General features: G+C 41.7%; 2 protein-coding genes across 4 annotated transcripts in view; both read left to right on the top strand.

Annotated features, from left to right (window-relative positions):
- The first annotated feature begins 2,909 nt into the window (after positions 1-2,909).
- FAM24B (family with sequence similarity 24 member B) lies at positions 2,910-22,362 on the top strand. 3 transcript variants are annotated; one of them, XM_025396623.1, is made up of 4 exons: positions 2,910-3,069; positions 14,592-14,738; positions 20,931-21,027; positions 22,013-22,362. In XM_025396623.1, the coding sequence occupies exons 2-4, from the start codon at positions 14,729-14,731 to the stop codon at positions 22,203-22,205; spliced, it is 300 nt and encodes a 99-aa protein (XP_025252408.1). In that variant the 5' UTR covers positions 2,910-3,069; positions 14,592-14,728; the 3' UTR covers positions 22,206-22,362. The 3 variants fall into 3 exon arrangements, with proteins under 3 accessions (XP_025252408.1, XP_025252407.1, XP_025252406.1); XM_025396622.1 differs by having other exon boundaries at positions 20,901-21,027; XM_025396621.1 differs by lacking the exons at positions 2,910-3,069; positions 14,592-14,738 and having other exon boundaries at positions 19,361-21,027.
- Positions 2,920-22,457, top strand: part of CUZD1 (CUB and zona pellucida like domains 1) — a 36,354-nt gene continuing 16,816 nt past the window's right edge. The window contains exons 1-2 of the mRNA XM_025396619.1: positions 2,920-3,069; positions 14,592-14,738. The gene's annotated coding sequence lies outside the window, so the exon portion shown is untranslated. The remainder of the gene's footprint in view (positions 3,070-14,591; positions 14,739-22,457) is intronic.

Raw genomic sequence — 22,457 nt, 5'->3', positions numbered from 1 at the left:
CTGTCTCATTCCATTTGAATATAAGCAATACAAGGGTAGTCGCTCCATTTTATTTTATTACTGCTGCTTCCTAAATGCCTGCTACTGTCTGTATCTGGTATCAGTAGGCACTCAAATATTTGTTGAATAAATTACTTTATTTAAGTGACTTTGGAGGCTATTAACATATACTACCTCAAACAATGTCTTGGAACAATCTGATCTGTAAGTTTGTTACCTGCCTGCTACAAAAATCATTAACTTTTTCCTTATTCTTTTTATTCTTTTTTTCTTTTTTGAGACAGGGTCTCCCTAAGACACCCACGCTGGTCTCAAACTCCTGGGCTCGAGGAATCACCCTGCCTTGGCCTCCCAAAGTGCTAGGATTACAGGCGTGAGTCACCACACCCGGCCAACTTTTTCCTTAAAGTAAGTCTCACAACCCTGTATGAAGTAATGTGGAGACAAAGAGAATACAATGCTTTATTTTCTTTAGTCCTCTAATTTACCCATGAGGTAGGTCCAAGGAAATGTAGAGATTTTCCCAAGGTCGCTCAGCCAGTGAGTAACAGAATTGCATTACTACTTTGGGCTATTTGTAGCTCAGTACTCTTAGACTCTGATGACATTACTAAAGTTCACCTCAACAATATTTTTCATATTCAAGGTACCAGTGCAAATAGCTTTTAGGTGCTTTTCTCTGCAACCTCTCTAATTCTTGTCTTTTTAAATATAATGGAGCCAAAACGTGGTTTTCTTGGCACCATAGTTTCATATAAAGATAAACAGGGACCAAATTGGACTAACTGTATGAACAAACCAACAGTACATAAGTATATTATACATAAACATTTACAATTGTCAAATTAGTTACAATTTAATGATGACCTACCCTTATTTTACAGGCATGAGTGGAGGATGCCACTATTAATTTTTGTAGAAAATAATTTCGTGTTTACTAAAAACAAAATAGAATAAAAATTATTTTTTCACTTGTATAAATTATCATTTTAAATAGCTGCAGTAAAAAATAGTTTCCAGGTCATTACTTAAATCCTGAGATTCAGTTTGCCTGGTAGGGGACAAACAGTTGAGATCCCTTCTCAAGTGACCTCATTAATAACACTGTGTCACGTATTTATCATTTCTAATATGCACAATATATAAAATAATTGACGTTTTGATTTATATTAAGGCGAGATTAGTGTAGATGATTCCTATAAGGGACTAAAGATCAAACTATAACACATTGAATATGGACTAAATAGGCTGGTGTGGCACAACCTTGGGCTTGTAGGTTCCTTACAAAATACGTGATCAAAGTTCCAGACTGACTGTCAAATTAATTTCTGAAAAACAGACCATCGTGAGTTTATGGAGAGAGTCAAGAAGCAGAAATAAGGACTGCACTCTTGCCTGGACATTTTAACTAGTATGACCCTCTCCAGTCTCACCTTCCCTTTATTAGCTCTAAATTTCTGCATTCCTAAAAATGAGGAAGCTGAACTAGATTGCCTAGAAGATGCTTTAATGGTCTAACTTTCTATGCCCATAGTAGATTTTTATCTTCTCTTCTCTAATGTAAGCATTAATGTCAGAGAATCAATCAATATTGCAAAAGGTGAAGAAAATAAAAACACCAATTCAGAAGAACACTTTTTTCCTGTGTACAAGTCACACACCTGTCATCCAGGACAGTACAAACATTCTTGCCCCTACTGGTTCCACAGTACTCTTCTCCTAAGTACACTTCCATATTTCTTGCTGAACTTAAAATGCCAATAGAAGCGATTTCTTCACCTCCATCGGGGCCACACCTCAGGTAAAGGAAGCAGGGGTTTTCATCTTGGTTGTTCAAGCTTCTCTTCTAAATCACCAGATCCTGGCTAGGAAAACAGGTGAAAACATCACACAGTACAGTTTCTGAACACGGCTCATAACCCACTTGTTAGGCCATGGGGTTTACTCTAACAAATGCTCAACACAGAATTCATAAGGAAATGGAGACATCACACATCAGGGCTTCCCCCTCCATTTTTTCCTCAATCATCAACCTTCTACTCAGTCCCCTGCAACTGATTCTCGGATAAATTACTGGACCCCTAATGTGTGCATAGCAGTAGGAACAGAACACAATAAAAGACAAAGTGTATCTTTTTTCGAAATTAAGTCGACGGCGGTCGTCGACAGCTGGGCTTTTTACACAGCCTGTTTTGGTGAAGAGGAGGTGGCTTGTTTCAGGGTAGATGGGCAGACTGACTTACACAGCAGCCCTGACGACCTGTCACGCCTGACGGGGACGTTTATGAAATTCCGAGTCCTGGTCACCTTCCCCCACTCATGCCCCAGGGCCTCGGGTACTTCCTGGCCAGACCCACCCCGCCTCCGCCCACCCCGGTCCTCGCCCCTACTTCGCAGCCCCGCTTCCCCGCAGAGACCTGACACCAACTGCTCTCCTGGATTCCGGGCTCAGACCCTCACGGCTCCCCGAGGAGCGCGGCAGTCGCAGAGCGCAGCGCCCGGGTCCCCGGCGGCCCGGCGCACCCTGGAGCAGGTGGCGCCAGCAGCTCTTCCCAGTCGAAGTCGCGGGCGCCGAGACCCGCCCGGGTGAGGAGGCTGTGAGTCGGGGCCTCGCCTGCAGATGGCATCCCAGGAAGAGGCAAGCGTGGGTTGGCGGTTGAGGCCCCCGTCCTCGGACCGCGTGTCCATTGCGCCGCCTCCTGCCAGGCCAGCCCCGGAACCTCTCTGCCAGTGCTTGAGTGTCGGCCAGTGTAGCGTAGAAACGCGCAGGCAGAGCGACTCCCGGCTCATACCATTTCAAACGCCAGCCGCTTCTGGCTTTGGTGAGAACAGACACCAGAGACACGCATGCGCATAAACCAACTGGACTCAACGGAGTTCAAAAGGTGCCCACGAAGCGCGAAAGAGCCGAGCATGCGCACTGGCAACCCGCGCTCAGCCTCTGGAGACTATGCGCAGGCGCGGTGCACTGCGCGTGGGCACCAGGGTGGTTTTTCGACGCCGGCGGTGAACAAATAGCAGGCAGCATGGACCACGGTTGCTGGGCGGATGGGGAGCATCTGTGGTCAGGTAGGTGTGGTCTCTTCGCTCTACGCGATGTGCAGGACGGACTCCTGACCTTGTTCTCTCCCGAGTGGACGCCAGGGCCTTTTCTGGCTCCACTCCGTCGGGTCTGCAGCATTTGTGGCAGCTAGCGCGGCAGACGCGCTGTCGATTCGGGTTAATTTTACTCCGAACTCTCCCTGCCTCCCTCACACACATTCTCGCGTTAGAGGGGAGTTGAGGTAGATACTGAACGGCGTTAGTGGTGGGTGTTGGGCCACACGGGCCTTTGCCAGTTGCCATCTCAGCTGATGCTCCCTGATCCTACGGCGCTGCCAGGACTGTGCTGGACGCCCTCGTGACAGAAATCAGAAGGCTGAGAAAGATCCCAGGTGTTTGGATGGAGCGGTCGCCTGAGGGAGTTTTCCAGATGCCCCATGGGATAGGAAGTGGATCTCGCCTCTTTTTTCCTTTTGTACTCTAGATGCATTCTAAGTTGTGTACACCAGCCCTTCTGTTCTTTATGCCCTGCCCATTGTAGTCATAAGTTAGCTTTGATACATGTTATCATAACTGGACCGTCTAAAGGAAAATAGGCTTTTTAGAATTACCTATCTGAAACTTCATGAGCAAGATCAATACTATAAGCTGGATTTTTGACTTCCTTAAATAAGGCGGAAAACCTACAGCATCTTGTCGTCTCCCCTTTCTTTCAATCTCGTATGTTCAGTATATCACCCAGTCTTGTTTTACTTTTGATTTTTAAAGAAAAACTGTCCTGTCTTTCTCCATCTCTGCCTCTGTTTTGAAATACTAGCTTTCATCGGAACAATTCCAGGAGTTTCTTTACTGGTCAATAGCCATTATCTCCTCACTTGCATTTCATTTTCTGCACTGCCCTCTACTCTTTTATCAATTGTTCTGGTGCTTGATGCTTTCTGACTGAATCGCCATCACCATTACTTTTTTTTGAGATGGAGTTTCACTCTGTCACCCGGGCTGGAGTGCAGTGGTGTGATCTCGGCTCCTGCAACCTACGCCTCTTGGGTTCAAGCGATTCTCCTGCCTCAGCCTCCCGAGTAGCTGGGACTACAGGCGTGCACCACCAGGCTCAGATAATTTTTGTATTTTTAGGAGAGACAGGGTTTTGCCATGTTGACCAGGCTGGTCTCAAACTCCTGGCTTCAAGTGATCCACCCGCCTTGGCCCCCCAAAATGCTGGGATTACAAGCGTGAGCCACCGCACCTGGCCACCATTACTTCTTAACAGACATACAAAGCCCTTTATCCTTGGCTTATGCCTGCTTCCTAGACCCACCTGCTTTTGTACATGCTTTTCCTTCTACCTAGAATGCCCCTTCTTTTGGATAGCAAGAAAAATCCTGTTCATCATTTAGTGCCAAGCACAGCCTTTCACACTGTTTGAGAATTTGTCAGTAATTTCTCTCTGCTACACTTAGAGTTTTTAGATACTATAATTCTCTTGTGGTATGGAGCTTTACTAAATAATTCTCACGTTTGTTTTCCCAATCATCTGTACAGTTGTTGAAATTAGGAATTGTTTTGTGCCTAGTAGAGATTGAGTATAGGTTTGTTGTATGGAATTGATAGAGATAGCAATAGAGGTTGTTTGGGAGCTCTATCACAGTATGAGAGGAGTAGGAAGAGGTGAAACTGGCAAATTCAATCTTATTTTCAAAGCTGAAAAAACTTTGCAAAAGTTAGTGAGAAAATTATGACAGTGAAAGAGGTCTGAGCTAACCCACCCCTAATCTTTCCTTGATTATTCTTGGGCTTTTGGGACATTTAGGCTGTAGTTTAAATTATAATAGGCCTTCCCCCAAACTCAACTGCTTTTGCATCAGGCTGGCAGGAGGAGAGGAGCCTGGGTCCTGCTAAGGTGCAGACATGAGCTATTATCAGTCATTATTCAGAAGGTTATAAGATATGCAACTTCCCCCATTATTCCTGCAGATAACACCACTATTGCAGATTGACCTTTTGAGATATCTTTTCAGGTTTTTTTGCATGTCTGACACCCACCATTCCTACGGCCCCACCCAGAAGTGATTCAATGCGCAAGAGGACAGCTTCACCCCTTATGATTTGATCTCTGCCCCAACTAATCAGCAGCAAGCCTAATGACCTCCACCACTTCCCCCAAACTGCCTCTGAAAAATTCCTAACCTATAAGCTTTGGATGAGAATGATTTGAGTACTAAATCTGTCTCCCTCATGGTGTGGCTGGCCTCATGTCTATTAATCTCTTTCTTTACTACAATGCCATGGTCTTTGTGTTGCAGGCAGAAAGAACCCTTCAAATGGTTACAAAGCCAGGGTGTTGTGCTGGTGCCTAGGTGACCTCAATTTTAATGTAATAAATTACTCTTGTCATGAATGGCAAATGGTATTTTTTGCTTTATTTTTATTTTTTCACTTGAAATAAAGAGTAAAGCATATCTTTGAAATCATTCCACCAATATCACAATGTATTTTTTTGCTTGACTGTTTTAAAGAGAAATCTATTACATATAACTTGTTGTAGAATTTAGAGTAGAATCATATATGTATCTACTGTTGCTAACAGAGTTCCTTTGCATAGTGGCAATCAAACACTTTAGTCCCAGGACCTTATACCCTCAAAATATTGAATATTCCAGAAAGTTTTTGTTTTTGTGTGCTATTTCTTATTTTTTAACACTTCTGGTTTCATCTGTGACATGTAAACAGCTGTTTAGAAGTCAATCACAACTGTCCTCACAAGAACAAAGCTGAACAAATGGAACATTAACAGCCTTTAAAATATCCATCAGATAATGGAGGTCACAAAGCAAATGGCCACCCCAAAATTGGATAGGCAAATGCAGAAAATCACAACTGAGATCAGCATGCTAGGAACAGAAATCCTCATGAGGCAGTAAATGGTAGGAACACTTAAAATGGTCATTGATGACTTGCTGGAGACTGAGTGTGAATTAGCTTGAGAGTTAGAAACTCCTGGGAGACCACTCATATGGTGCCCTTACACTTTTGGGAGTTTTACCTTTCAGAGCTGCAGCAGATTCTTAGGACAAGGATTGGATTAAAACTCCCTCTTGCTTTGTGCAGAAGGAGGGGGCAAAGTAACCATTTTGAAAACTGCCCTCAGCATTTTCCCTAACAAAAGCCTTCTTTCAAGGGAAACTACTTTACCAGAGCCTCATCTGTTCTAGGGAAAGGGCAATTAGAAGTCTCCAGCCCCCTCTAGCTTTCCTGTTGTTAGTGGTGGTGAATCTGCAGGGGGCTGCAGCAACCTTAATTCTTGTCAGAAGAAAGAATTCGATCAAGGGTCATAAGGCAGAGTGAGAAACCAAGGCAAGTTTTAGGGCAGGAGGAAAAATTTATTTAAAAGCTTTCTAAATGGAACAAAAGCAAGTAAAAGTACACTTGGAAGAGGTCCAAGCAAGTGCCTTGAGAAATCAAGTGCATGGTTGGACCTTTGACCTTGGGTCTTATATGTTGACAGGCTTCCGGGGTTGCATTACTTCTTGCCTAATTCTTCCCTCAGGGTGGGCGGTCCGCATGCTCAGTGGCATGCTAGCACTAGGGCAGGGCCATATGCGTAGTGTGTTCACTGGAGTTGTATGCGTGCTTACTTGAAGCATTCTTCTCTTACCCATTAAATGTTCTTAGAAGGTCATATACCAGTTAAACTCTGCCATTTTGCCTCTTAGTGCACATGCTTGAACCCACTTGCCCAACTCCTGAGATCTTATCGGCAAGCTGTTGATCGCCAGTTTCAGGGTTTTGTTAAATTAGGAGACTGCCTTTCCCTAGTGCCAGCTGTGACCCATTATTATCAGACTACATTTTATTTAAAAGGAGTTTCGGGGGAAACCCAAAGACAATGACAATGTGAAAACTCAAAGCAAGAATAGTAGATTGAAGCCTCTGACACCGATAACTACAGCAAACATTAAACACAGCCTAACTTCCAGCCAGATTGACATGAATCAAGTAGCCTGATTACCTCAGTTTCTATACATTCCTCCAGATATATTATGTCTAGCTTTCAACAAAAATTTACAAAGCATGCTAAAAGGCAAGAAAGAACAAGAGACAAAGGAGATATCAGAACCATTCTTACATATGATGCAGATTTTGTAATTCTCAAGTAGGGAATTTAAGGTAGCTATGATTGATATATTAAGGGCTCTAATGGAAAAGCAGATAGCAGGCAAGAGTAAAAGAGTAATGTAAGCAGAGATATGGAAACGCTAAGGAAGATTTAAAAGGAAATGATACAAGTCAAAAAACAGTGTGACAAATAAATGCCTTTGATGGGTTTATCAGGAGACTGGGCAGGCCAAAGAATAAATGAGCTTGAAGAACTGTTAATAAAAACTTCTTCAAATGAAAAGCAAAGAAAATAGAGAATGAAAAAGTAGACCATCCAAGAACTGTTGGACAGTTACAAAACTTGTAATAACATGTATAATGGTAATACCAGAGGGAGAAGAAAGAGAAAAGAGTGGAAGAAATATGTGAGACAATAATGGTTGGGAATTATCCAAAATTAATGACACCAAACCCACTCTTAGAGCAGGAAGCTCAGGGAATACCAAGCAAGATAAATACCAAAAGGTCTATACCAGGGGTGTTCCTGGGCCACACTGGAAGAAGAATTGTCTTGGGCCACACATAAAAGGCACTAATGCTAACAATGGCTGATGAACTTAAAAATTGCAAAAAAAAAAAAAACCCTCATGCTGTTTTAAGAAAGTTTACAAATTTGTGTTGAGTTGCATTCAGAGCCGTCCAGGGCTATATACAGCCCGCAGGCCGTAGGTTTTTCAAGCTTAGTCTGTACCTAGGCATATTATATTCAAGATGTGGAAAACCAAAGTCAAAGAGAAAGTCACTGAAAGGAGCCAGAGGAAAAAATACATGCTATAGAGGAACAAGAATGAGAATTACATTTCTGATTAGAAACCAAGCAAGAAGGGACTGGAGTGAAATATTTACAATGTTGAAAGAGAAACCCCACCAACCTAGAATGTATCCACAAGAATTATCTTTCAGAAATGAAGGATACTTAAAGATTTTCTCAAACAAAAGCTGAGGGAATTTGTCAGTGATAAACCTATATTGCAATAAAATAAGTTCTTCAGAGGGAAGGAAAATGATCCAAGGTCATGAACTTGGATCTACATAAAGGAAGAGCATCAGAGAAGGAATAAATGAAGGCAAAATAAAATCCTTAATGTATATCTACCTAACAACAGAGCATCAACTATGTGAAGCAAAAATTGATAGAACTGCAAAGAGAAATAGACAAATTCACTATTAATGTTGGAGACTTCAACAACCCTGAATCAGTAGTTGACAGTTTCAGCATGCAGAAAATCAGTAAGAATATAGTTGAACTGAATAGTACCGTGTGTCCACTGGATCTAATTGATATTAATAGGACACTTCAGCAATAGCAGAATACACATTTTTCTGAAACACTTCTGGAACATTTACCAAGATAGAGCATATTCCAGGCTATAAAACACCCCTTAACAAATTTAAAAGAATAGAAATTATACAAAGTATGTTCCCAGATCACAATGGTATTTAATTAGAAATTCATAACAAAAATACTTGAAAAATCCTAAAATATTTGGAGATTAACAGACATGCTTCTAAAATAACACTTAGCTCAAAGAAGTTTCAAGAGAAATTTAAAAGTATTTCAAACTAAATGAAAGTGAAAATACAACTCATCAGAATTTGTAGAATTCAACAAGAGCAGTGCTTAGAGGGAAACGGACAGTATTGAGTACATGTTGGAAAAGAATGATCTAAAATCAATTATGTGAGCTTTCACCTTAAGAAACAAGAGAAAGAAGAGCAATATATAGGCATACCTAAGAGATACTGTGAGAAATTGCTATCTATGGCAACTAAAGCCTTATGAAATGTATTTCTTCTACAATAAGACTTGAAAGTTGAAATTACTCCTTGATCCATGGGCTGCGGAATGGATGTTGTATTGGTAGACATGAAAACATTAATCTCCTTGTACATTGCCATCCAAACTCTTGGGCATTAGTTAGCACTAATGTATTGAAACAAACATTTTTTCTGAGCAGCAGGTCAAAGCAGGGAGCTTAAAATATTCAGTAAACCAATGTGTTGTCATCCTGGTTTAGTTGTTCCATGTATAAAGCAAAGACAGAGCAGATTTAGCATAATTCTTAAGAGTCCTAGGATTTTCAGAATGGTAAATGAGTGTTGGCTTAAACTTGAAGTCATCAGCTATATAAGTCCCCAGTGACAAAGTCAGCCTGCCTTTTGAGTCAGAATCAGCTTTGAAGCCAGGCATTGACCTCTCTAGCTATGCAAGTCCTAAAGGGCATCTTTGTCGTATAGAAGTCTGTGTTCATCTATACTGAAAATCCATTGTTAAATGTGGCCACCTTCAAGAATTATCCTAGCTAGAGCTTCTGGATAACTTGCTGTACCTTCTACATCAACACTTTCTGTTTCACCTTGCACTTTTATGTTATGGAGATGGTTTATTTTTTTAAATCTCATGAACTGACCTCTATTAGATTCAATCTGTTCTTATGCAGTTTCCTTACCTTTCTTAGCTTTCACAGAATTGAAGAGAGTTAGGGCATTGCTGTGGATTAGGTTTTGGCTTAAGGGAATGTTGTGGCTGGTTTGATCTTCTATCCAGACCACTAAAACTTTATTCATATCAGCAATAAAGCTATTTTGCATTCTTATCTGTGTGTTCACTGGAGTAGCACTTTTAATTTCCTTTGAGAACTTTTCCTTTGCATTCCAACTTGGTAACTGTTTCATGCAAGAGGCCTAGTTTTCAGCCTATCTGGGTTTTCAACATGCCTTACTTACTAAGCTTAATCATTTCTAGCTTTTGATTTAAAGTATGACGTACGTGACTCTTCCTTTCATTTGAACACTTAGAGACTATTATAGGGTTATTAATTGTTATCATTTTGATATTTTTGTGTCTCAGGGAATAGGGAGGCCTCAGAAGAGGGAGAGAGATGAGGGAATGTCAGTCAGTGGAATACTCAGAACACAATTTGTTGATTAAGTCTGCCATGTTATAGGGTCATGATTTATGGTGGACCAAAACAATGGCAATAGTAACATCAAAGATTGCTGATCACAGATCACCATAACATATATAATAATAAAGCAAAAGTTTGAAATATTGTAAGGATTACCAAAATGTTACAGCAGAGACACAAGTAAGAACATGCTGTTTGAAAAATGATGCTGATAGACCTTCTTAATACAGAATTGCCAGAATTCTTTAGTTCACAAAACATGCAGTATCTATGAGGCACAGTACAGTGAAGTGCAGTAAAACGAGGTATGCCTGTATGTGTAAAGCAAGCAGAAGAGAAGACGTAATAAAAATCAGCAAAAATCAATGAAATTGACAGAAAAAATAAATGAAATAAAAAAATGGTTCTTTAAAAAGACAGATAAAGTTGATAAGCCTCTGGGAAGGCTAAAAAAGAAGATACAAATTATTAATGTTAGAAATGAAAGCAGGACCATTAGTATTGATTCCACAGGCATTAAAAGGATAAAAAGGGAGGTCGGGTGCGGTGGCTCATGCCTGTAATACCAGCACTTTGGGAGGCTGAGCTGGGCAGATCCCCTGAGGTCGGGAGTTAAGAGACCAGCGTGGCCAATATGGTGAAACCCCATCTCTACTAAAAATAAAAAAACTAGTCAGGTGTGGTGGCACGCGCCTGTAGTCCCAGCTACTCAGGAGGCTGAGGCAGGAGAATCGCTTGAACCCGGGAGGCAGAGGTTGCAGTGAGCCGAGATTGCTCTACTGCACTTTAGCCTGGGCGACGAGTGAGACTCCATCTCAAAAAAAAAAAAAAAAAAGGGGGGGGGGATAAAAACGGAATAATACGAACAGCTGTCTCTGAATTTGATGACAGATGAAATGGATCTATTTCTTAAAAGACACAATGTACCCAAACTTAGAAAGGAGAAATATATAATCTAAATAGGCCTATATCTAGTAAAAATAATAATAATAATAATAATTACCCTTTCAAAAAATAAAGCACCAGGACCACATGAGTTCACTTGTGAATTTTCCCAAACATTTGTGGCAGAAATAATACAAATTTTCCGCAGTTTTATCCAGAAAATAGAAGCACAGAACACACTTCCTAATTCATTATATGAGGCCAGCATTACCCTAACACCAAAGCAAAATAAAATCATTAGGAGAATGGAAACATACAGACCAATACCTCTCATGAACACAGATGTAAAAATCCTCAACAAAATATCAAATAGAATCCAACAAGTAGAAAAAGTATTATATATCAACACCAAGTGGGAGTTACTCCAGGTGTGTAAGGTATTCTTGTATGTTTCTCATTCAATATTGAAAACCAATTAGTGCAACCTATCACATAAAGAATAAAAGAAAAAAAATCGTATCAATAGATGCAGAAAAGAGGATTTGACAAAATTCAGCACCCATTCATCATAAAATAAATACTCAGGAAACTAGGAATAGATGGGAACTTCTTCAAGTTAATAAAGAACGTGTACAGACAACCTACAGCTAACATCATACTTAACAAGTATGTATTAGAATGGCTAAAATAAAAAAACAAAACCTGACAATACCAAATGATGCTGGTGGGTATGCATAGCACCAGGAATTCTCATTCACTGCTGGCTGGAATTTTAAATGGTACATATGACTCAGCAGTTGGACTCCTAGTTATTTATCCTGCTGAGCTGAAAATCTGTGGGTACACAAACACCTGCACATGAATTTGTATAGTAGCTTTATTCATAACTGGCAAAAGCTGGAAGCAACTAAGATGTCCTTCAGTAGGTAAATAAAGAACTGGTATTTTCATATAATAGAATATTATTCCATGATGAAAATAAATGAGCTGTCAAGTAACAAAATGACATGAAGAAACCTTAAGTGACTATTGCCAGTTGTAACAAGTTAGCCTTAAAAGGCTACATACTATATGGTTCCAACTATGTAACATTCTGGATAAGGCAAAACTACAGGAACAATTAAAAGAATGGTTGGCAGGGTATGGCAGGGGGAAGGGAGAAGGGTAATGTTGAATAAGTGAAGCATGGGATTTTGGGGGCAAAATTAATCTGTATATGATACTATAATGGTGGATACATGCATTTGTCAAAACCTATAGGACTGTACAACACATAGAGTGAGAAAACTGAATATAAATTACCAAACTTAGTTAATATATTAATATTGTCTCATTAATTGTAACATGCACCGCAGTAATACAAGATATTTTTTCTTGTCAAAGTTACTTTTATTAGTAAAAGTGTAGTACCTAAATATGTATATGAAAGTTACTCAAAAAATCCTTCATTTTTCCTTTGCTGGTGAAAAGTAGTACACACAACAGACCTCAGTGATATTATGCAACAGTGACCCATGCTGGTATAGAATTCTCACAGCTTTTTAGGAGAACTTTTAAAAAAGCAAGTGAAATATGTAATACCTGATTGTTTTAACTCCAACGAACTGTGGAAATATGAGGAAGCTAAGGTTCTTCATTATTCATCAATACCAAAAGTAAAGTTGAAAATTTGAATTCCTATTTGGCTTTCTTGTATTAAATGATCAGAATAAAATTACTGTAATGCTAAACATTTTCAACAACTTCATGTTTTTCACTCTTGCTTTCTACAGTGAACATGTGTTGTTTCAGTTGGCTTGGAATCCCTTTCCCTTGGGGATGAGCTTCACCGCTTATCCACTGTGATTGTGGCAGGAGTTATCAGTGACAGTGCATGTGACCCTGACCTGAATAAGATCATGGGCCCTTGTCCCTTTTTCCACAGGGACTGGTACAATTGAAGGGCAGGTGATCCAGGGAAGACCAAACTCCTTTTGTAGGATTTGTGGACCCTGGAAAAGGACATTATCTCTCTCCTTTTTAGATCAGAGATTTTAAGGATGTGGGCTTGTAGTTGACACTGGCCCAGTATGTGGAGGGGGCCAGCCTGAAAATGAAACCAGGAAACGGAAAAACAGTCAGGAGATGTTGGTAAAGAGCCCTGGCAACAACATCCGAGATTATCTGGGTAGACCTGACCTTATTAGGTGAGCCCTTTTACAGAAGGTGGGTGGAGCATCAGAGACGGAGCATCAGAGAGAGGCTTTCCTACCAGCCTGGAAGGAGAAGTAAATGGCCTTGAGTGAGAGGGCCTGTGAGTGGTGGCCTGTAGGAGCTAAGAGTGCCTTTGGGCCATCAGCCAGCAAGAAATAGGAACCTCATTCCTATAGTCACAAGCAACCAAATTCTGTTTGTGTCCATCCAGTGAAATGTAAATGCAGGACTGGGCCTGGCTCTAGGGGCTGGCAGCTTGGGGATACACTGGTGTTTAGAGGTGGGAAGTGGAGGGAGGGATATAGTGGCTGAGGGAAGCAGCAGTAACCCAGGGTGATTTTTCTCAGTCCAGGTGAAATGAAGATCGATCTGTAATCACTGTCTACATCTCTTTGCAACATGCAGTGGGTCTGTCCAGGGGAGAGGGGGCTGGAGAAGGAACCTTTGGGGCAAGTAAGGATGCTTCTGCAGTCCTGATTTAGGCCCAGGGAAAGAAGGAGAGACCCCTGGAGACTCCCCAGCATGGCTAGACTGAGACTGAGGCCTCAGCACACTGAAAGTGGGAAAGATATTCAGATACTTTTGCTGTCTGGTCTTTCTGGTGTGAAAGGCCGTTCTTGTTGGGATTGAGCTGCAGAATCAGGGCTTTATGGACCTCCCCTAGGCTGACCCCTTGAAGGCAGGCACTGCTGACTCCCCATGCTGACACTCTGCTTCAGCAGGGTCACTCCTTGCAGCAGCAGCCACAGATGGTTCAAGTCAAGAACAGCAGGAGAGGTTGCTTGTTTGCTACACAGGGAACATCGTTGGCACTGCCTGCTTAGCTCCTCATAGATGATATTTGGCTTTCCACAAAGTAAGCCACCACAAGTTGGGTGTCTATCCATATAAACGTTGAGACTGCTGGTCTTGGGACAGAGATTACAGTTGGTTTTGGTCTCATCCTGGTTGCTGCCCCTGTGCTGATTGTGTCCCTTTCTAATGTGCCATGGCAAAGATGTGAGTCACTTAACAATGAGGGACATCCCTTCAAATGGGATACCTGGACACTCTCTGCTTCCACAGGGGCATTCCTTGCTGTGGCAGCCACATATGGTTCAGGTCAAGAACAGCAGGAGAGGTTGAAAGGCAAAGGCATGTTTGTGTACACTCTTGGCTTTTTTACCTTCTGGCTTGGGGCTGTGAGCTTGTAAATAAAATGTTCTCAGCCTGGTGGCTCTGTGTGTCAGCACTGCCTTGGTGTCACTTTAAATAATTGAGTTTCCTATTGGGTGTTTAACTCAGCATGTTAGCTGAGCTGTCCCTCTGTCTGAGGCACTATAGACTGAAAAAACTGACAAGCTGAATGATCTCCCCTTTGCTGAGCTACAGAGTTCTTGAGCTGTTCTCTTTTCCCCTCTCCAGTTGCCTAAGAGATGGTGAGATGGGAAGCTGCACTTGGAAGACCCTGGAGGATGCCTGACAAGAGGATGTCTGACCCATGATGAAGTTGGAGCTCTTTTTGAAATGTTTCTTGCCCTTCCTGGAGCAGAGGAGCCATTATGTATGCAGGTGAAATAAGATGAACTGTTACTTCTCTTGAATCATGTGAGTATGGAGAAGAATGCCTCCCAAGAAATGAGAGGTTGGTTTGACAGACTCAGTCTTGTCACATTTTGTGGAAGTTAAGGCTGCGAGTTAGAGGGCAGATCCCAGAGCCCAGTGCTTGGCAGATTGTGACCTTCCTTGTCATACCTGCACCTCTGGGGGATCTGCATAGATCACCTAGACAGGCACTGATAAGGTAGAACATGGTAATCCATCACTAAGTTTGCAGTTTTTTCTCTTTGGTTCTTTTAAAACTGATTTTACAGTCATAAAGTTTTGGAGGGAATGATTGGATGGGAATTTGGGAGATGGGAAGAGAGGTGTAATCTGGTTCTGGGACATATAGTAAAATGTGCCATTTGGATTTTACAAAAACACAGAAACTGTCTTCAAACCTTGGCAGTTCATAAAATCCGATTGCATGTTGTTCACCACAATTTTTCTTTCTCTGAGAATAAAGGATTCAGTTAAGGAGATCCTCTCTCTGGGACAAAACCCAGCTCTTCTCATGGCAGTTGCCAGTGCCATAGCAAAGTCCCCATCTGCACCAAGAGTCTGAAAGTAAAGATGAGTTTTCCAGGAGCAGAGCAGAAAGAGCTGTGGAGGAGGCACAGCGATGGGAACTGGGTCAAGTAGGGAGCTCACAGGCTTATGTACTTTTGGATCCAGGATGCTTCTGTCTCCAGAGATGCAATTTAGCATGCTTCAGGGTGTTTGCAACCATTTGACTCAGGTGTTAGTCACAGGATGGGCAGTTTGCAAATAACTGACTTGGGTGAAAATCCTTGTGGATGTGAATTACAGAGAATTTCCATAGAGAAAAGGCCAGCCCCTGTATCAGGAATTGCATTTTGCAAAGTTGAACTCACTAATTCTGAGCACAGTTGCTGCCTACCTTTTGCCATCTGGAACACATGGCCCCGTTCCTCTCAGTACTCTTGAGTAGTCACCACATGTGAATCATCAGTGAGATATTGCTTTGAATGAAAACATCAACACAAAAATCAGCCCCTTCCTTAGATGAAATGCAACTAGATTTATTTGCAGATCTTTCAGCTGACAGCCAAAATCACAGCCTTTGAATAATAGAGTTAGGGGGACTGGGAATGGGGAACAACACATCATTTCAGAAGGTTCAGGAAGGCTGGGAGTGGAAGAGCATTGGACTTGGGAAACAGGAGATGGAGGGAAGGATTATAGAACCAGGTCCTAGTTTCTTTGCTGCCAGTTACTTGTTGTGTGACCCAAGGGTGTCACTTCCACTCTCTGAGCTTCGGTTTCCTCATCTTTCAAACAGAGGTTTTAGTTATTGCCTCCTGGTTGTCTTCATTACAACTCAGAAAGATATTACTAAAACACATTGGAAGTAGTTAAATGTTGGTGACTTATAAGCAATGTAGAAAGTATGCATTCTTTTTAATCAATGAAATAATATTAGTCAGGATTTAACTGCTATGTCTGAGTCACTGCACTGTCTAAATTTAGAGGTTCAGTTGGAGAAAGTGATGAGTGCCAGATTGACAAGATTCAGATTTTGGTCAATAATCATAACATGTGCCAGCACCTAATCGGTTGCAGGTTCTCTGATACCTAGGGTTGCAGAGCTCCTGCCCCCATGGAGCTCACAAACACCTTGAAAAAGCAAACTTTAAATGCACAAGCCCACAGACTATCAAACAGCAATCAAGTAACCACAGAAATAGAAGGAAACCGAGAGATGAAGTAGTCATCCCCATGGTGAGGGTCCACAGGCCCTGGCTCCTTAATGATAACTAAGCTTATTTAGGGTTATATCCCTCTGAACCCAAGTAGGGACTACAGACATCTGCTACCACACCTGGCTAATTTATTTTCATTTTCATTTTTAAAATTTTCTGTAGAGATAGGGTCTCACCATATTGCCAAAGCTGATCTCAAACTCCTGGGCTCAATCCAGTCCTCTTGCCCCACCCTCCCAAAGTGCTGGGATTACAGGCATGAACCACTACACCTAGTCAACAATTCAAATTTCCATATAGGCACAAACAAAGGGCATGGATACATAGGGAGAGGACAATTAACACGAGAGGGAGAAAGACGGAAATCACTGAAGGTTTTATAAGAACGTAGCATTTTATTGAAGTCTTGCGGGATGGTATTTCAGCAGATAGAGGAGGTGAGGGACAGGGAGGGCCATCTAACCAGGTCAGAGGCATGAAAATACATGGGGTGTGGGGTAACACAGAGGGAGATGAGGCTGGAAAGATGTTATGTCGAGATATGGGCTGGATAACACATGTGAAGGGCCCAGGGTACACAATTTAAGGAGACACTCATTTTCAGGATTGAGCAAGTGTAGGGTTGGTGCAGAGGCTGTGGCTTTTAAGCAGAGGACTGATTTAAAAATTTCACATATTAGGGGAAGAGATACTTTTATTCTTCCTAAGTACAACTAAAATCCATGAATATTATATAGAAAACAAACATAAGGCTTGAATAGGTGGAGAGAAGGAAGGCTAGCTAGGGACCTTGGGATCAAAGTAATAGCATGGTAGTGAGTTCCGTAAGTTTTGTTTTTTGTCTCAGATTCCTAAACTTGGAGCTGAAGAATTGAGCAACTTGGAAACACCAATGGGTTCAGACAAAAGAGCCCCAGCAAGAAACTAGTTTTTCTAGCCAAAAGACCAGGAAATGGGCAATTCAACAAGACAGAAAACTTTTAGACAATAACTTCTGCATTCTAGGCAAACACCGTAGAAAAAACTATGGCCTTATCCCAACTCCACCAGCAAAGACTGAGTAGAGAGCTTAGAAGTCTACTATTACCAAGCAGTAAAGAAGTATCCCAAAGCACCCCTCCACCAGGGTGGTGTCAGAGAAGGATGAATAAAGAGCAGAGACTCAACTCTGACCCCTGTGGTATCAGTGGAGACCCCTTGGGGAGTCTGGATTTCTTCTCTGACCCAGTAGGTAATGAGACAACTTTCCACTTAACTTCTGGGGTGGCACCACAGGAGGCCTGGTGAAATTTCATGACTTTTATTATCTCATAGTGGTAATAAGGCCAACTCCACTGCAGTGTCAGTGGAGACTAAAATATAAAGGGATTTTCCTGTAGTCTTCATTATAAGAACCAGGTGAGCTCCTGTACTGGGGGAAACCCCAGCCCCGATATTCAACGTGGGTTCTTTTCTATTTCCGTAAGTGTCAGCTGGTCTGAGAAATAAAGGGAAAGAGTACGAGAGAGAAATTTTAAAGCTGAGTGTCCGGGGGAGACATCACATGTCAGCAGGTTCCGTGATGCTCCCTGAGCGGTAAAACCAGCAAGTTTTTATTGGCGATTTTCAAAAAGGGAGGGAGTGTACGAATAGGATATGGGTCACAGAGATCACGTGCTTCACAAGGTAATAAAATATCACAGAGCAAATGGAGGCAGGGCAAGATCACAAGACTACAGGATGGGGCAAAATTAAAATTGCTAATGAAGTTTTGGGTACACATTGTCTTGATAACATCTTACCAGGAGACAGGGTTTGAGAGCAGACAACCAGTCTGACCAAAATTTATTAGGTGGGAATTTCCTCATCCTAATAAGCCTGGGAGCACTACAGGAGACCATGGCTTATTTCATCCCTTCTCCTTTGACCATAAAAGACAGCCACCCCCAAAGCAGCCATTTCAGAGGCCTACCCTCAGGGGCCATTCTCTTTCTCAGGGATGTTCCTTGCTGAGAAAAAGAATTCAGCGATATTTCTCCTATTTGCTTTTGAAAGAAGAGAAATATGGCTCTGTTCCGCCCAGCTCACTGGCAGTTAGATTTTAAGGTTATCTCTCTTGTTCCCTGAACATTGCTGTTATCCTGTTCTTTTTCCAAGGTGCCCAGATTTCATATTGATCAAGCACACATGCTCTACAAACAATTTGTGCAGTTAACGCAATCATCACAGGGTCCTGAGGCGACCGATACATCCTCCTCAGCTTACAAAGATGATGGGATTAAGAGATTAAAGTAAAGACAGGCATGGGAAATCACAAGGGTGTTGATTGGAGAAGTGATAAGTGTCCATGAAATCTTCACAATTTATGTTCAGAGATGGTAGTAAAGACAGGTGTAAGAAATTATAAAAGTATTAATTTGGGGAACTAATAAATGTCCATGAAATCTTCACAATTTATGTTCGTCTGTCATGGATTCAGCTCATCCCTCCATTCGGGGTCCCTGACTTCCTGCAATACTCCTGGAGATATGACTCATGAAAGGGAGCCACAACCCAACAAAACAAAACAAAAAACAAAACAAAATTTGGCCCTCAGGAGTTTTAAAATATTATGCTAGTCCCTATTCATCATCCAGGAAGACATCAGTTACCATGTAAGTGTTCTTACTAGTTGCTGGCTCTGGCAATGGCTTCTGCTCCTAAACTGAGATTCTCTGTATTCACCTCTCTCTTTAGTTTTGGTGGTGGCTGTTTGCCCTGTGACCAGTTTTCTGGTTGACTTAAGAGTTGTTGATTCTTCAGTCAGTTTATTCAGCTTTTTACTTGTTGTGAATATGGGAATGATGACTCCTAAGCCCTTCACATGCTGGCACAGAAACCAGAAGTCCTGTGTTCATTTTTACCGATTTATTTTTCTTTCTGTATTGCAGTTTGGATAATCTCAACTGTATTCAAGTTCACTGATTCTTTCTTCTGTCAATCCACATCTGCTATTAAGCCCTTCTAGTGAATTTTTCATTTCAGTTATTGTAGTTTCCAATGCCATAGTTTCTGTTTGGTTCTTTTTAATAATTTTTATCTTTATTGGTATTTTTTATGATGAGACATTATTTTCATATTTTCCTTTAGTTTTTTGGACATGGATTCCTTTGAACATATTTAAAAGACTTTAAAAGTCTTTTCTAGTAGGGCCAATGTCTGGGCTTCTTCCAGAAAAAGTTTTTATTTATTGCTCCCCTACTCCTTTATGGGCCATACTTTCTTATAGGCTTTTTGGAAAAGTGGACATTTAAAATAATATAACATGGCATCTCTGGGAATCAGATTCTTAACTAAAACTTTTCTCTGAGGGGAAACAAAGCCTGAAAAGGGGAGATTGAATATTACATGGCTTAAGAGAGTATTTAGACATATCTACTTCCATTGGTGCTAAAATATATCTGGAAGTGGAATGGAATTCAGAACTCCATGAAAGAGAGCTGGTGTCTAGAGTGTTGATGTCACACAGCCTGTGTCCTGATTGGCACAGAAGTTGGAACTAGATTGTGGATATCCATTCTGCTAGCTCTGCTGGAAGACTGCTTCTAAAAGCGAGGTCTTCAATTTTGGATGTTAATCATTAGAATTTTCTTTCTCAAATTAAAAGTTTGAGAAATTCCTGATAAGATGTCCTGTTCCCTAAAGTTTACTTTGATTGTAATTTTTTTTTACTGTTGGCTTTCACCCAGCCATGAAGAGTTAAAAGGTGGTAAGTATGCTTTGGCAGTCAGATTGTTTATTCTTCTCCCCGGCTCACTTTTTCCCAGTTTCAGAAAGTTAAACTAATTTTTTATCTCAAATTGGATTTCTTGGGAGAATTTAAGATTTAGGAGGAAAAATGTCAGTTGTCAGAGGAAGAATTGTAAAGTTCTTTTCCTAAAACATGCATCATTTGCAAAATGGATTTGCATATTCTCAGTATTGTTGGGGCAGTAACATTTGGACACAGTCATTTCCACAGAAGAGCTTTGAGCCTGACATCCAGCGAGGGGTCATTTCTGACTCTGAAAATGAGTATAGCTCAGGAGGCCCAGGCGCTGGGGGGTGATGCCATCAGCTCCACTGCAGGCCTGCTTGTTGTTTCCAGCTGCACATCACACCTGTGAAAGGGAACGATTCTTCCCACTGTTTGTCCTTCTGATAGCCTTCTCTCTGGACTTTGCATTTCCATTCCTTTTCATTGACAAATGGACTTTTTTTTTTTTTTTTTTTTTTCCATCTCTGGGCCAGCTTGGGATCCTAGACTGCCCTGGGAAGACATTTGTGTTTTACACACATAAAGATCTGTGTTTGGGGTTTCTTCCTCCTCCCCTGACATTGACATTGCTTGGTGGTTGTGTGGGGAGGGAGGCCACGTGGGCTCAGTGCTTGCTTGTACTTCTCTGCCTAGGTACTTCGAAGTCTTTTGACCTCCGTACAGTGATTATGCTTGTCATTGCTGGTGGTATCCTGGCAGCCTTGCTCCTGCTGATAGTTGTCGTGCTTTGTCTTTACTTCAAAATATACAACGCACTAAAGTGAGTCACATGTTCAAAATAAACAATGCACTAAAGTGAGTCACATGGAGAAAAGGGGATAGATAACACTCCCTTAATGGGATACCTGGGCTCCCTGTTGGAGCAAGGTCATTCCTTGCTGCTGTGGCCGTACCCCTGGGTGAGGTCAAGAAGAACAGGCAGCTTTGTAAAGGCAAAAAGACAGCTGAGTCTAGTTATGTTTTTTCTTTCTGGCTGGGGTGGTTAGAATGTTCTCAGCTTGGGCCTGTGAGTGTCAGCACTGCTTGGCTGTCACTGGATCTCACTAAGTTTACCATCAGGTGTTTAATTCAGCACCTTGGCCAAGCCTTCCTCTGTCCTGGGCACTGCAGGCTGCAGATTCTGTGGGGGAGACTGCGTGAATGAGCTCTGCCTTGTACTCATGTGGAGGACGGGCTGGATTGATCTCTTCTTGCCTGAGTTGGGAGCTCTCAGGGTATTCCTCCATTTGTTTCTGGTGGCCTTGGGGAAAATGACTGGGGCTCTAGATCTCAGGGACAGCTGACCTGTGTGAAAAACCTGGGGGACAGTGGATAAGGGAGGGTAGATCAGAGAAGATTGCATTTTTGGGGAGAAGACCCTTTAAGTACCAGAAAGATTGGTTGTCAGATGCAATTGTGTCCCCATTCTAAGGAGTTCACAATGGCACATCCCAGAGCCCAGGACACAGCTGAATGCAGCACCTTCCCATCATTCCTGCATCTCGGGGGCCTGCAGTGACCAGCTGGGTGACCTTGCTTGCGAATTCACTCACCCTTACTTTTGTAACCTCAGTTTACGTTTATAGCAATCATAGGAGAGGAAAGGATTGGAGAGGAACTTGGGACAGGGGAGAGAGCCTTAATGTAGGACTGGTGTTAATGTTTGACTGGCTTCAGCACTAAACTTCCAATACCCCCAACAGTTCTAACAAAAGGACTGAGAAGAAAAATTCTAAGCCTGTGCTTTGTGTGTGTCTTTTCTCAAGAGCTGCAAAGGACCCTGAGGCTGTGGCTGTAAAAAATCACAACCCAGACAAGGTGTGGTGGGCCAAGAACAGCCAGGCCAAAACCATTGCCATGGAGTCTTGTCCTGCCCTGCAGTGCTGTGAAGGATGTAGAATGTATGCCAGTTTTGATGCCCTGCCACCTTGCTGTTGTGACATAAATGAGGGCCTCTGACTTGGGAAAGGTGGGCACAAAAATCTTCATGAGCAATATTTCTTTCTTAGTAGATTGTTTTGTTATTCAAATCAAGTTCTAGAGTTTTTATGTGAGATTATATAATTTACAGTGTTATTTTATATACTTTTGAATAAATGTACACTATTAAAAATAATCCTCTTTGCCGCCAATATTTTTTGATTATTAATTATAAACATTCTTTGTTTAAATATATTTATTACTCACTTTGGAATGTGGGGGAAATTAGCT

The sequence above is a fragment of the Theropithecus gelada genome, chromosome 9 (genome assembly GCF_003255815.1).
Source record: "Theropithecus gelada isolate Dixy chromosome 9, Tgel_1.0, whole genome shotgun sequence".
In the NCBI taxonomy this organism is placed as follows: domain Eukaryota; kingdom Metazoa; phylum Chordata; class Mammalia; order Primates; family Cercopithecidae; genus Theropithecus; species Theropithecus gelada.
The sequence above is the reverse complement of the archived record's forward strand: the minus strand, read 5'-3'. Positions and strand labels throughout refer to the sequence as shown.

What these genes read in the sequence shown, in the direction of transcription:
- FAM24B (XM_025396621.1), top strand. Translation starts at nt 20,558, where the DNA reads ATGCCATCAGCTCCACTGCAGGCCTGCTTGTTGTTTCCAGCTGCACAT. An exon ending in AAAATATACAACGCACTAAA is followed by an intron (nt 21,028 to 22,012) that starts GTGAGTCACATG and finishes TCTTTTCTCAAG; the next exon opens with AGCTGCAAAGGACCCTGAGG.